Here is a 14,804-nt window from a genome sequence, read left to right as displayed (position 1 = left end):
ACACACATGGTCCACGACAGGGTCCCAAAGACAATATATTCATTTTTAAAGCCTGGATCTCTGGCATATGTTGGTCCAAAAATACACTTGGAGCTTCCTCCAAAGATCCCGAGTTTTTCTCCATCTTTTCTAAATTCCTAGCTACAAAGAACCTGATGTTTCTTTTCATGAAACAGCATCATTTTTTTCCCCCAATTAATTGAAGAGCCATCTGCTTCTGCCATGCACAACACCCATTCATTCTTAGCAACAAGTGTGTTCCCTAAATCCCTGGTGTGCAATACCAAGGCACACGTTCAGTGTTGGGAGTAGAACCTGCCGGAGAGCAGCCTCACAGGCAGGCTTTTCCCAGAGACATGATACATACAAAATCTGACACTGAACTTGGTCCCATGTCAGTTGCTAATGCAGGGTTAAAAAATGCTGCAAGACGCTCACGCTTTGAGACTCTGCCTGACTGAATGTCTTGGCATTATGCTTTTGAAGATGGGAGTCTAAAAATGAAAGACCTGAGACCGCTCTCCTCAACCACAGCAAGAACAGGGAGAGGAAGTAAATATGAAGGCCACCTGGCTCGTGTCGCTAGAGGAAAACTTGACCGTCAAGGTATAGACTCTCACTGGTGGCACCTCGCATGTATTTAAAATCAGAGTTCAGAACTGGGTTTAGAACCTTCTGAGAGGATGAGTTCGTCAGACCCTCATCTTGTAGGAAGAAGAGTCTGCTGGTCGGTCATCAAAAGGACCTCTGGTTGGAAAAAGGGCAGCCTCTTCCTAAGAGGTTCCACAGACCGGTGCCTCGTGCCTTATGGGATCGTCAGAGCCTTTCCACACACGGTGGCAACAGCCCACTGAGTCTGGTGAGGGAAGGCTGCATGGGATGCTTTGTGGGAGTTTTGGCTCAGACCTGGCCAGAGCACGGTTGGTCCCTCTGTCTTTATATGCCAAAGAAGGCATCTCGGAGGTCAGCTTTTGAGTCAGAGGCTGGGAATCAGACTTAAAGAGCTGAGATGAGGGGCACCTGGGTGGCTCAGTGGGTTAAAGCCTCTGCTTTCGGCTCAGGTCATGATCCTGGGGTCCTGGGATCGAGCCCCACATCGGGCTCTCTGCTCAGCAGGGAGCTTGCTTCCTCTCTGCCTGCCTCTCTGCCTACTTGTGATTTCTGTCAAATAAATAGATAAATCTTTAAAAAAAAAAAAAGAGCTGAGATGAGTCTCTCTCTCTCTCTCTCTCTCGGGAGTGTTCCTCAGAATAACCCCCTTTCCAGAAATACAGTGAAAAGACGCCACCTTCGAGAGCGGCCGTGGACACTCTGCCCCTGTTCCCCAGCTACCCCCTTGCCCCAGTTTTGCGGTCCATCAATAGGAATCGCTGTAGGCTCTGGTCTATTTGAACTTGCCTTCTCCAACATATATCTTCAAACAGAGACCACAAATTTCAGAGTGGAGCTCGCTCTCTAGAAAATGAAAGGGTCAAGAAAGCATAAGGCAGAGCTTCCCCCATCACTTCATGGGAGAGAGAGCACGAGAGACCACAAAATCCCGGGCAAGGGCCTAAAGATCCAGCAATTTCTGCGGGCCTGAGTTCCAACTTCCAATCTAATTCCAACACCAGCTGAAGTGATTTACGTCTCACTTTTTCTCACTGCATGCTGACCGTCATTTCAAGTGTACGCACGAGACATGAAGGGAGAAATCCGCACTGAAACCAAACAAGTATCCGAGAGACTTGACATGAGCCAGGCTGTTCCCATGCACAGGGGTTACTTACGGTCCAAGTGACTATGCCTGATGCCTTCGACGTCTTCAGCGTGGATGAAGTGGTAGCATCTCTTCCCTACGATGTCTACGGGGGTCAGATCCATATAATCACTAATCCTGCAGAGAGAAGAACACAGGCTGGGATTCAGGGAGGGGGAGGGCAGGAAGTCCAGAAATTGTTCAATGACTGAGAAACAAGTCCCCTTATAGTTTTCCTTATACTGGGGGTACCCATCAGGAGGTGGCACTTTGAGGGAAAACCCTTGCCGGACAGAGAAGATAATTTCTTCAAAGGATATCGGACTTTTTTGAAAATAGGAGATGTGCTTGATCCAGCAACTGCGTTTAAATCATGAGACAGGTTTTTCTTTTCTTTTCTTTCTTTCTTTTTTTTTTTTTTTGGCATCAGAATACGCATTTGGACAACATAATTCCATGAAATTATTGAGAATCAGTAACAATGCAAGATCCTCATTAGAGGCCAAGATAATTCAAGGTTACGTAATAAAATAAAAACATGTTATGTTGATACCAAATGATTAGAGACACCTTTCATTTAAACAGATTGGTCTTCTATTGGGTATTTCCATGAAAAAAGGGCTTCAACCGCTTCTTGGCACAAAGTCCAAATTGGCATTCAAGGGATATAATTTAAATGCTGAGACATACAGATGCCTGGGGGTATTATCTTTTTCAGTCTTAGTCATTTGGGAGCTCGGCTTTCACTCCTGGCCCTTTTAACTGGTACTTTGTGGTGGATTCCACACAGAAACTTTTAAACCATTGTAGCAGCTCTGCAGGCTTGTGCGAGGCAGTACGTGTGTGTAAGCCTGTGTCATTGATTGTCCAGACGTCAATGTCCTCGGGCAGGAGCACAGAAAAATAGAATGGCAATTGGAAAACATGTTGGGGGAATCTGCCCGATTTACACAAAGATGTCAACATGCTTATTATCGTCCTCCCTGTCCAGGAACAGGTTGGTTTTGGGCGGTCCAAAATAGAATATATCTTCTGTTTAATTTATTCTCTTTACCATCCCTGTGCTTTTTATCATTTAGGGCTCACATTAGCTCTAAATAGGAGTGAGTCTTTAGATATGACATGTTTCAGAAACCTGAGAGACCATGGTTGGAGAGCTCAGTCTTGACCCCCCAAGGCAGGGGAACTAAACCAAACTGAACCGCACCAAACCAGAATAATGGGGAATATAATTAAAAGTTACTACCCAGGGAGTGGATTTCTCAACATCTAATGTTAAGTAAGATTTTTGGCCAGACTAGAATTCTTGGTAAGCCGAGGTGAAAATGGGACAATATAAAGAGTTTTGTAACGCCATGGTTTTCTGGTACAAAGCAGATTAGTTGGTGTTTTCCTAAAACCATTAGCTGCTTTCCAAGCACAGTTTACACCCCCTTTCTGCAAATGAGTGAATAAGGATGTCATTAAAAGGCCCTCATTGGTGTTTCTGAAATTTGCCAGCTCCCCTGAAGGCCTCTGATGTCGGCTTTGTCCTCCGCCCTCCTAGGGAATGCAGAGGAGAAGAATGGTCTGCAGAGGCCAGGACAGGTCTTGTGTTTCTAGTTAGCAACTCCCTAATTAAACAATAGGCCCTGGGAAAAAGCCAGTGATACTTTAGGGAAGACGTTCTTTAGTTTATGCTTTATTGGAATGAAATCCTTCAAAACATCTGACGTATTCCGATGTATAGAACCTGTTACTGTGGCAAGTGTGACTAGCTCAGTGTCCAGAGACAACTTAATACTTGTGTAGAAATCCCCAGACCAGTCTGATGACCTATATGAGGAGCAGGATCCTGATGGCATCTTGTACTCTGAGCCTCAGTTTCCTTATCTGTAAAAATAACTTAGGAGGTTGGTGAGGGGATTGATGAATGAAATGAAATGAGCATAGCACAGTGCCTGGCACATGAGGCATGCTTTTTCCTCAGGTCAAGCAAGTAATTTCTTTTAACACGAGTCCTTTTTAAATAACTTCTATCCTCTTCAGCTGGGAAATAATGCCGTATTGTATTGGCTAATAAGGGGTTGTGGAAAAAAGTTTTTTTTTTTTTTTTTCTTTAAAGGGAAGAAAAAAAGCTTAAAGTGGGTCACAGAAAATGATCTCAATTATTGGAGTGGCACCAAAAGGCACTCAGGTCCATGGAGCAGAATTAATCAATCTGTGATCACAGGAATGAAAATGAAGTGAGGGTTTGGGGACAGGACAATCACCGGAAGCAGGTAAATAAGATGAGGCTCTGGTTTTCGGAGGGAGTGACAGTAGTAAATGTAAATCAAGGGAGCCCGACCACGTATTTGAAGAGGTAAAGCCATAGGTCATCAGACTTTCTATCTGCCTCCCTGCGTTGGAGCTCCCTCTCCAGCATTCTATCTTTTTTATCAGAGTAAACAGCTTTGTGGGCTAGAACTGTGTTCTTTAATGGATGCATAGATATGAGAGTCTCCTTCAGTGGTTAGTCTGATGGCTTCCTTACCACTTAGCCTGACTTCTCTAGAAAAAAAGTGACAGGGAATGCAGGAAGGCCCACACGTAGCTAACTGCCTGGTTTTAAAGTCTGGCACATTTCGAGTTCAAATTGTGACCTTGGGCGTCTCACTTACCCTTTCTTGCTAAACTGAAATTGCGTGAGGGTGCCGAAGGCCATGGCAACACCCATCTAGATCACAGAACTGTCCTGAAGCTTAAAGCAGATGATGTATATAATGAGTTTTGCACGTTGCCGAGCGTGTAGCTAAGTGTTTAACAAACGCTATCTTTATTATCACTTGCTCACCCTAGCGAATCCTTTTGTCTGTCTTTCCTGATACTCTTTTGCCATTCCAGAATACCTTACACACAATCCAAGTGTACAGTCAGTTTTCTAAAAATTTTAAGAAATGCCAACCAAACTTGAAAAAAATAGATTTAGGGTTACTTGTTAAATAAGAGTGACGGGTTCATGGTCTCTTCTACCCCATGGAACACTAATAGCTCAGGTGGGTATCTTTTTCTCCTGATGGATTCTTTCCTCTGGATCCAATCTTGACTGGAAATGGTAGGCATTTCTAACTTGGGCTCAACATCCTCAGAGCTTCCCAGTGGACTGAACACAGACGCTGGCCATCTTCCTCTTGGCTAGGCCTTGCAGAGGTCAATTACCTGAGCTGCTTGACCATTCCGCTCTTTCATTTTGTCCCTGAGGGCACTACCAGGGCTCAGTGAACATACGCTGCTTTTGTGCGTGACCGTAATCTGTGCCACAAAATCACCCTCTCAAAACTGCCTCAGCGAGTCTGCCTGTGGCACCAGCAGATTGAATGCTATTCATGGAAGCTTCTTTCCCTCTTCTCCCCGTGCCTGCTGATTCTCTCTTCTTCAAATCGGTCTGATGATGGGCTGGTGACTTGTGGGTGAAAGGTCTCAGGGGGCACTGTCCCATTTCCTTGTCCCTTGCTCTGTGCTTAATGGAAAAAGTGAACTTTTAAACCAGAGGTTAAAAAGTCCTTTTATCAAAGCTCGGTGTTAAGGAAGGACTGTCAAGTCATTTATATGATGAGTCTCTCTCTTTTTTAAAAAATTTAATTTATAAAAGCAAACTCCTCAGGATTACATTTTATTTAATAGTTTTACAGATTTTTCATCCTTTTCCCTCTGGGGGCCTCGAATTCTCGTTTTTTTCCCCTCCATGTGCTATGGCCTGCACGTGTCCCTCCCACCACAAAACCCATACAGTGAAGCCTTTATTCTCAGTGTGATAGTATGGGGGGGGGGCTTTGGGAGGTAATTAGGTGAAGATGAGGTCATGGGGATGGAGCCCCCATGATGGGATTAGTGTCCTCGAAAGAGGAGGAAGGGACCAGAGCTCTCACTCTCCCCAGTGTGAAGATCCAGCAAGAAGATTGCTATCTGCAACCAGGAAGTGGGCTCTTGCTAGGAACCCAATTAGCTTGTACCTTGATCTTGGAACTCCCAGTCTCCAGAACTATGAGAAATAAATGTCTGTTGTTTGAGCCACCCGGTCCATGGTAACGCATAGCCCGGCAAGCAGCTAAGGCAATGTGCTGAAGGCTGTATGAACGCTGGCCATCCTGAGGCTGGGCCCGTACAGGAGACAGGAGGTACGCCTGACTGAGGCAGCAGGAGATACCTTTTATGGTATAATTTTGCCAAGAACGTCTCAGCCCTGCTCTCTCCTTAGGTTCTTGGCCAAAATGGTCTTAATTATAGCATATGGATGTCTGGGTATCCCAATCCATTCCATTGTTGTCCCTAACGTAAATCAGGACAGCAATGTAAATTTTAAATAAAAAGCATGTTTGGTGTCAGTCCAAGCAGCCATTAAAAATAAGATCAGGATTTATAATGAGCCTCACTGGGAGAGTAAAATTCTTCAGACTGCCACAAACACCAGTCTTCACCAATGTGTAACATACAACAGAGGAAATGAGAACAAAAACAAAGTACCTATTTTCACAGTAAATGATATTGAGGTCCATATTTACTCGAGTGACGAACATATGGCAGTCAATTCTGACTTCATTGATCGTAGGGGGAGGCAGGGCATGAGCCACAACCACAAGACCCATGATTTGGCTGGGAACGGTCCTCCCGTGGGATAGGGACACCCTCAGTCGTAGCCGGCCTGTTATGTGAATCACCTGTAATAGAACATTAAGGACAGGACATAGTCAAATTTGCATCTGGGACGGAACAGTATTTCTTTTGAGAAATTGCAAAATTACATCTGGAACAACCAACATTAGTTTGTATCTTCCGTAATCATAATGGCTGTTAATGTGCCCTCAATGTCCCCGAGGCAGGGACAAAAGAGAAATAATATTATAGGCTGAGCTTTACTTAAGGCAGAATTATTCCTGTGCTATTGCTATTTTCAGGACTTTTTCTTGCCCTTCCCTCTCTCTCTCTCTTTTCTTTACTTTTCTTTTCTCTTTCTTTCTTTTTTTTTTTACATTGCAATTAAGCGTATAACCAGTTAAAATGACCAGAAAGTTGAGCAATGAGTTGCAAAAGGAAATGTTTGCCTTATCAGCCCTTGTTAATTAATGGATGATGTCTGTGTGTTTCCATATCTGTACTGAGTGGATTACATGGCCATCTCCTTTCACATGTATGGCCCAGAGCTTTCCTTCATTTGGCAGGGGGGCGGTGGGTGTTGATCATGCAAAAAGGCCAAGAGACTCCAGTGAATATAAGTCTTAGTGGCAATGACATGAATGGGACCTCCTGTGTCAGAAAGCACTGAGCTACCAGTACTACTGTGATTTATGGCACTGCCCTCTGGGGTTGAAGGTCAGAAGACTTTGGCTCATCATTCGTTCCTCAAGCTTGTTCTAAAGTAGGATCAGGAAACCTGTACCATTCTGGTGCCCTATTTTGGTTACCTGTGCAGAGACAGGTATGAGAATGCTGGGCTGTCATTTTCAGCTTCTTAGGCAAAGTATACCACAGAGAGCCCAAGCCATCCAGAACCAAACAGAAGGGCTTCATCTTCCTTACACATTTGAAATGATATTTTTACAGATGCCCTTTGAAAAAGTCCCTTTGCTTATAAACTACACATAGAAGGCCAGCCATAATGTCAACTTCCTTAAGTGATGTTTTGAGGAAACAAAATCATGAAAGGGTGGAAAAGCATCAAGGATTGTGTGCTTTGGGAGGATGGAAGTCTTGTGTATGTGGATGGGTTGGAGGAGGAGGGTGTTGAAGATGCGCACGCACGTGTGTGCGTGCGTGTACTCTAGCTGTGTTCCTAGGATCGTGCTACGGGGTGGGGCACCTGCCAAAACTAGGTTGTAGATATAGTCCCTGTGATTCACCGTACCAGGGAGCTTGGTTTAGTAGTTAATCAAGTTTCTGCCTTTGGTTTGTCTCTCCAAAAATGTACTATTGAGCACCAAGACATCTTTTGATGGTTCCCTCTTTGCTATAAGGAACTCAAGTGGGAAGTGGGAACTGGCCTTCTAGGAGTATTAGCATTGAGCTTCTGCTCTCCTTCCCAGGGGCTTGACTGGTCATTCCTTTTTCATTTTGTTTTTGTTTCCCTTAAGTTATTCAGTTTTCCAAAAGCTAGCCACACTGCTGTCAGTCAAGAGGCAGGATCAAAGCTTACGGGGCTGCCCTTCGGAGTCCTGGTGTCCTAATAATACCTTTTTTCCCTGGTTCCCCTTCACATTTGCACCCAGCGCTGCAGATCTGGAGATACCAGTGAGGAGGATTACTGAGGGGGCTATTTCAGGAGCAGCTTTGTGACCACCCACATTTGAAGTTGACTAGAATTCATACTTAATGCACCTTTGCTTTAAGCTTTGGTCAGACGAGCGACTTGATGAATATTTGAAAATGTTCCTAGAGGCAAGGATGCTAAAACACCATCACAGACACACATTTTTGTAAGACCTCATTAACTAATAAAGAAATGGCTAAAAGAAATGGGATTAACTTCACAGGGGGGGTGTTAACAGTCCCTGGGCCTCCTCCCAGCTAGGCTAACATAGATGCTCATTTATCATTATCTGTCGTGTTTTATCAGGAACTCTCAGCTTCTTGGAAAAACAGATCTATAAATGCTCCAGAAAATATGCGTTCAGAAAAGATATGATAAATAAATCTTTACTTGGTATTCTATTCTAAAGCAATTTATGGGCCTCTGGGCTAGAAGACATTTTGGGAAGGCACAGAGGCTACTGGGGGAGCTGTCTCCACGTCAGATTGACCTGGGTCCCCATCTCCAACATTGCCTGTGGTCACGGAAGTGCTGAAAGGGGTCAAAAGCTGGGTCCCGTGGGGGGGGTCTATAGTTGTCATTTTCTGATTTTGTTACCCAGGACAAGTCACTCAACCATCTGCTTCTCAGTTTTCTGTGAAATGGGGATAATAAGGAGTGTTCTGCAGGTTATGTTATGAAAGTGAAAAGAGATAATGGAGGTGAATGCTTTCTACCTTGTGAAGAAGTGTCCAAATTTCATTATAATTTTGTTTGCCCCTTCACATATCAACTGATTAATGGGTCAGGATTGGTGACTAATTTAATCTTGACCCAAAGCCTAATAAATGAGTTCTTCTTATTTTAAGGGATCATACATTTTCATGTCTGGAAGAAAATGTAGGAAGGTCTATCTTAGGTCCTTCTCCCTTTCATTTTTTCAGGTGGAAAAGAGACTTCTGGAAAGTTCCTTCCCTGTCCAGAGTCACCTAGCTCAGAAATGGCAAAAAGAGCCTAGAATCCTGGTTTCTAGGTATTGTTCAAGTTTCATTTTAACTTTGTTATGTTTATGTGCATATTCATATTGAATGAAACATCACAAGTTTATACCAGATATCAATTTACTACCTTAAGTAAACTGTATATGAATCTTTAAAAAGATTTCAATTATAACCAGAACTTCAGGTTATTTGAAAAAGTCTTTGAGAAGCAGTACAAACTAAGATGAAGGGGAAAAAAAAAACCTAATGGAGTAACTAAATAGTTAGGAAATGTTAAAGGGTATGTTTGTCTCTCTATAGGTACCTCTGGAGGTGAGGGAGGTGAGAAAAAAAGCATGTCTATTTATTCCATACTTATTTTTGGGTTGATATTAATGTATTTTCCAAATCCATTTCATAATGCAAACCTTTTTTTCCCCATGTGACAGGTTATGTTCAAATTTTAGAAACACATCTGACAGCAGGTATCTGAACACATGGATAGTTGAGTTTTTCACTTTGTAGTTGCTTTGAAGGCCTGAGTTGTAGAGGCCAAAGTATTGTCAGAAGAGCTGAGTTCAAGTCCTAGCCCTGGCTTGTACAGATATGCAAATGTTATACTCAGAGAACTGAAATGACTTAGTGACTTTCTAGGTCAGTAGAGTAGAGATTAAAAACTCAGCATAGAAGAAGTACTATGTAAAGGTATCTTTGTTTTCTTAAAAAGGCATCTTTGTTTTCTTCATCAAAGGACATAATATTGGTACTTTAGTTTCTATAACTTACTATGTGCAAGGGACCTTGCTAGGTGCGAGGGAGCAGATCACAGTGACTCGAATGCAAACCTGTCCTCAAAGAGTTTACAGATTACACAGTGGGAGGAGACATGTATAATTACTTGTAAACTAGGACTATGGGAAGATGATACAGGGTCTGACAAAGACAGCGGCTCTCCATCCTGGTTATGTGACAGAATAACTGTGAAGCTTTATCAGCATATGGATTCCTAGACGCTGTCTCCTAGAAGTCTACTTCAGCAGGACTGGGCTAGGGTCTAGCATTTGTTTGTTGTTTAAAGCTTCAAAAGTGATACCTACTATCGGAGAATATTTGGCTAATGGATTTGGAGTTAAACCAGTGATTCTCAACCATGCTATATACTGGAATTACCCTAGGAGTACTTAAAAGTCCCATGTCCAGGGGCACCTACGTGGCTCAGTCAGTTAAGTGACTGACTCAATCTCATTTCAAGTCTTGATCTCAGAGTCATGAGTTCAAGCCCTGCATTGGGCTTCATGCTGGGTGTGGAGCCTACTTAAAAAAAAAAAAAAATCCCCATGTCTAAGCTATACCCGAGACTAGTAAAATATGGATTTCTAGGTAGGGGTCTTTCTAGGTCTTAGAGGGCTGCTGAAAGGATTAAGTTAAAATGTATATAAAGTGCCTACATACATGCCTGATATATACTGTACACTCACAAATATAATTTCAGTTAAGCCCTAAGTGTGCACCATAAGAAAGAGTAAGATCATGGAAAGTTCAGGATAGGTAGGGAGTACTTTTGACAGAATGGATCAGGAAGGCTATGTGAAACTGGCATTAGAAAAAAAAACTGCTGACATAGATTGGATTATAGAATGGTGGAAGGGGTTCCCAGATAGGGAAAAGGTCTAGAACAAATAATATAAAAGGGAATCTCTTAGGAATGCCCAGGGCTCTAGGAACACTTCAGTTGGTTTGAGCAGGAGAAGAGATAGAGATGGACCAAAATGGCAGGTAGAAGCAGTAGAAATTAGCAATAATGGGTCCTTGGGAGAAGCACCATGATTTTGTGTCTGTTTTGTAGGATGATGATGATGACGATGATGATGATAGACCCAATGGAAGAATTGCTGACAGAGGGACCACATAGATTTCCCTGTGGACATTTTGTATCTGAACAGCTTGGAGAGGTCCTGGACAAGGTCTCTTGGGGAGAGCTGGAAAAAGGGATCAGACACATAAGAGATGATAGTTGAAAGAATAATTTTGGAAAGTGGCCCCCCATTTCCCCCCTGCCCGCCATGATAGTTAAAACCAAAGAGGTCAATGGAATTACCAATGGAGAAAATATAGAGAGAAGAGCAAAAGCATGCCTTCCCACCCCTTGCTTTGAGTATTTGAAACCTAAGGCAACTTCTCTTTTTCTCTAAATTGAAGTTCTTTTGCTCTATCATGATGACTTTTGTAAAAAAAAAAAAAAATTCTGAAACATCTAAATCCCCCCCTTTTTTCCACCCACAATTTCAATCTGACATAATTGCCAAGCTTGCTGTATCATTACCAGTCCCAGTGGTAATACCTTAAAGCATGGGATGGCTTCCTTGTAAAGTTAAATAGGTGAATGGGCAATGATTTTAAATACAAATATATGAGCCTAAATACTAATATTATGTCAAGAACCATGAACCTATAAAATAACATAGTTACTGCAAAATGGAAGGAGTATTGTGCCATAGAAAGAATGCTGAATTGAAAAAACGGAACATTTTATTTGAGTTTTGGTCTGCTCATTTTGGCAAGTCATCTAGTTTGGCCAAGGTAATATTCCTCAGATAAAAAATGGAGGATCAGGATCAGGAGATGATACCTAGGGTTCCTGCTAAGTTCTAGAGAATTCTATGACCTATTGCTCCATTGAGTGGCCTTTACTGTGCTATAGCACAATCCTTGCCCACTCCCCCACTGTGCTTACAACTCCATTGTGGGGGCAGGAGTTTCAGAGTCCAGCTGCAAGTTAATAAATGCAGAGTTTAAGAATGAATCAATAGGGTGTTATGGGTCATTTCTGAGCTGAAACAATGCTTTGGTTTTGGCCAATACCAGGTAAAAACTGCCTCTGTGTTTTAAAGATTCATCTTAGTCTGGTCTTAAATCTAATCTACAGACATCCTTCAAAAGAGATTTCTGAACTAAGAGATTCTTCGCCCCCGAGCTCAATTTTCTATAAGAGCTCAATCCTCTCGCTTCCTTTCATTGTTCTTGTTTTATCATAAAGAGCTCTCTACAAAAATGCTAAAGCGTGTATTTTTCCAAACCCCTTACACAGCACTGCCCGGATGCCAGCCACAGTAAAGCAGAATGCACAGGGTTTCTGAGTTGCAATCCTATCCACTTTGATAAGAATGTCCCAAATTAGCATTATCTGACAGTCCCATATTGAAGGAATCATGGTCTGACTTTTCTTTTTCTTCTGATACCCCCCGCGGATGTGCACGGTACAAGTATAAGTCCGCAGAGTTTAGGATGAGTGTGGGAGTGTTAACAAGCCACGTTTCTTGGACAAATATATATTTCTTTTCCTGCCATATGCTCTTTTCAGTCATCTGTTAGTGATAAACACTTAGATGTGCTCCACTAATATCTTCTCATTATAAACAAGCCCATCACAAAGACCTTGATAAAACCTGCCCTCTGTCAATACTTAAGGAAAGAAAGTCCGTAACACAGAAATACATCTGGAAGCTATTCTCCGTTCTTTTAGGAATAAATTTCAGTACTAGTAATATAAAACGTTTGCTTTATCAAAAGGAAATGCTAAGTATTATGTGCATTATTTTCCACATATAATGTAGAGCACAGAACAGGGCTAGGCAAATAGGAACAAAAAGAGCTGCAGGCATGAGAAAACTATGGATTCCCTGGGTTTAGAGCATCTTCAGAGATTTTTCACTCATCCTTTAAGGGAATCCAAATTTACCTTAAAAATTAAGCTTCCTTCTGGCACTCTGGTCTTTTCTCTTTTATTCCCCTGTAGAAGTCTGGTTTAGCATACAGATCATAAATCACTAGCTCAGGTGGGAAAGCCAGCTAATTATTTTTAAGTGATGGGGGCTTTGAGGTGGCCCCCGACCCACTGAAAGATAAGGGCTTAGCTAGGTCTTCTGAACCTAAACATCTAGCCTACAGCATAACAACTTAATCTAAACCCGTGGGAGGATATCAGCCTCATATAAATGACTTCCTACAAGTTTTTAGGGAGTGGGTTTCCCAGATTTAGACCATATCCATGGGTTGGAGAATCAGCTCTAACAGGTCTCTCTGTCCCTGTCTGTCTGACTCCTGCCACCTTGGTCTTTGCACAAGTCCTCCAGAAAAATAAAACAAAATAAAACAAGACACAAAACAGCAAGAAAAAAGCTTAGCCGAGACCCAAGTACTTGTGCAGAGAGGTGAGCTCTCCTGAGAAAAGGGCTCATAACTGAAGGAGGGGCCGTTGGACCCTGTGAGGGCAGAAGAATAGCAGAAGGCCATTTCCCTTCCTTTCCCAGGATCTCTGATTATATTTCTAGAAACTGATTCTACTCTAATAGGCTTTTTCATAATTCACAATGGGACTGGAGCAACCAGGGATAAGAAAAGGCAGAAGAGGGAAAAGGTGTAACTTCTCAAGGCAGAGGTGAGATCTGGGGGGAGGTGAGATTCAGGGGGAAATGAGGTGGTGGCAGGGAGTGGGTGAAAATGCAGATTTTTCAGGGTCCCAAGGGGGATACAGCAGGAGGGGTGGTCTTGGAACATCATCATCGACTAGATGGCCATCAGCTGAGGTGGTGGGAGGCTTTCTGGGAGTTTTTCCCAAGAATTCCTCTAAGATCAGGAATCTTCAATACTGGGCACCAGATTCAGCACCCTAGGCTAGAGGACTAGCAAGAACTTAGGGAGGGTCTCACATGGGCTTGATTTAAGGGCAGAGAAGAGAAGAGGGGAGACTGGGTACCCGGAAAGCATCCTGGCCAAAGTTAAGAAAGAGGAACCCTGGCAGGAGACAGTCCTTGGGTAAAAGGGCTGTAGTTAGCAGATGTTAATTCTCAGGGACCCCATTTGGTTTGAATGGCAATGTGGTGAGTGGGGGGAGGGATGTAACTGGAGCACAGCCCATCAGAGGCTTGCTCCCACTCCTAGAAAGACTCCGTGAAGGTGAGTTCAGGAAGTGGACAGGCTGGAAAAGGTTGAGGGCAATTCTGATCAAGGAAAGCGGAGGAAGGGAGGAAGCTGGGGGTCATTTCTTTACTCTAGTGGACAGTCTAAGGTCCTGAAGGGAAAGACTCAAGACTCAAGCGTGAGTATGAGCATTCCTCCAGTTATAGATAAAGTCAATTTACACAAGTAACACAAACAATTAAATGCGTCTGGTCCATGAGGGAAATTAGACTTTGTCCTTTAAATTAGAAAGCCCCAAACACCTCATGCTGGTATTAGGGATTCATGTTAAAAACAAAAACAAAAGCCCCTCTAAGGTTAGTGGTGCTTCAATTTGTGCACGAGAATTACCCGGGAGTTTATTAATCAGGTGGATTCCCAGGCCCCGCCCCCAAACTATGGATTCTTTAAATCTAGGGAGGGGCCCAGGGATCTGCATTCACCAAGCACTGGGCCATCCACCTGCAGCGTCCTCTTTAGCTAAAGAGCAGGACCAATCCAGAGATCTTAATGATGATGACCTAGAGGCTGATCACAGACTGCCTCCTAAGTGAGCGAAGAAAGACGAACATCTATTTACGGTTAAATCTGCACTGCAAAAAAAGAACCCACTCTGTAGAACACAACCCCTTATCTCGGTCCTTTGAAAACGAAGGACCGGTGCACGATAAGCAGGAACCCTGGGCTCTTGCAGGATCAGGATGTACCTTCTGTGCGCGGGATGCCCGAGGGAGCAGCCCTGGGAGCCCTGTCAAGGCTCCTTTATTTGTGTAAAGGTCTGCGTTCCCTCAGTGGCCACGCTGCAGTGGGCTGCACTGCTATGCCGCAAAGCCTCTTGGGGGAGGTCGAGCTCTGCCAATCCCCCCCCCCCCCCCCCCCCCCC

The 14,804-nt window shown here is 43.4% G+C and overlaps 1 protein-coding gene across 1 annotated transcript in view; it reads right to left on the bottom strand.

Annotated features, from left to right (window-relative positions):
• Window positions 1-14,804, bottom strand: part of LOC111138999 (neuronal PAS domain protein 3) — an 847,735-nt gene that overhangs the window by 19,407 nt on the left and 813,524 nt on the right. The window contains exons 8-9 of the mRNA XM_022491075.1: window positions 6,224-6,417; window positions 1,770-1,876 (exon numbers count right to left, since the gene is read on the bottom strand). Of these exons, the coding sequence (XP_022346783.1) occupies window positions 1,770-1,876; window positions 6,224-6,417 (301 nt within the window). The remainder of the gene's footprint in view (window positions 1-1,769; window positions 1,877-6,223; window positions 6,418-14,804) is intronic.

Source organism: Enhydra lutris, unplaced genomic scaffold (assembly GCF_002288905.1).
Source record: "Enhydra lutris kenyoni isolate GAN:26980312 unplaced genomic scaffold, ASM228890v2 scaffoldscaffold4, whole genome shotgun sequence".
NCBI lineage: Eukaryota > Metazoa > Chordata > Mammalia > Carnivora > Mustelidae > Enhydra > Enhydra lutris.
Note: the sequence above shows the minus strand (reverse complement) of the source record. Positions and strands in the feature narration are given on the sequence as shown.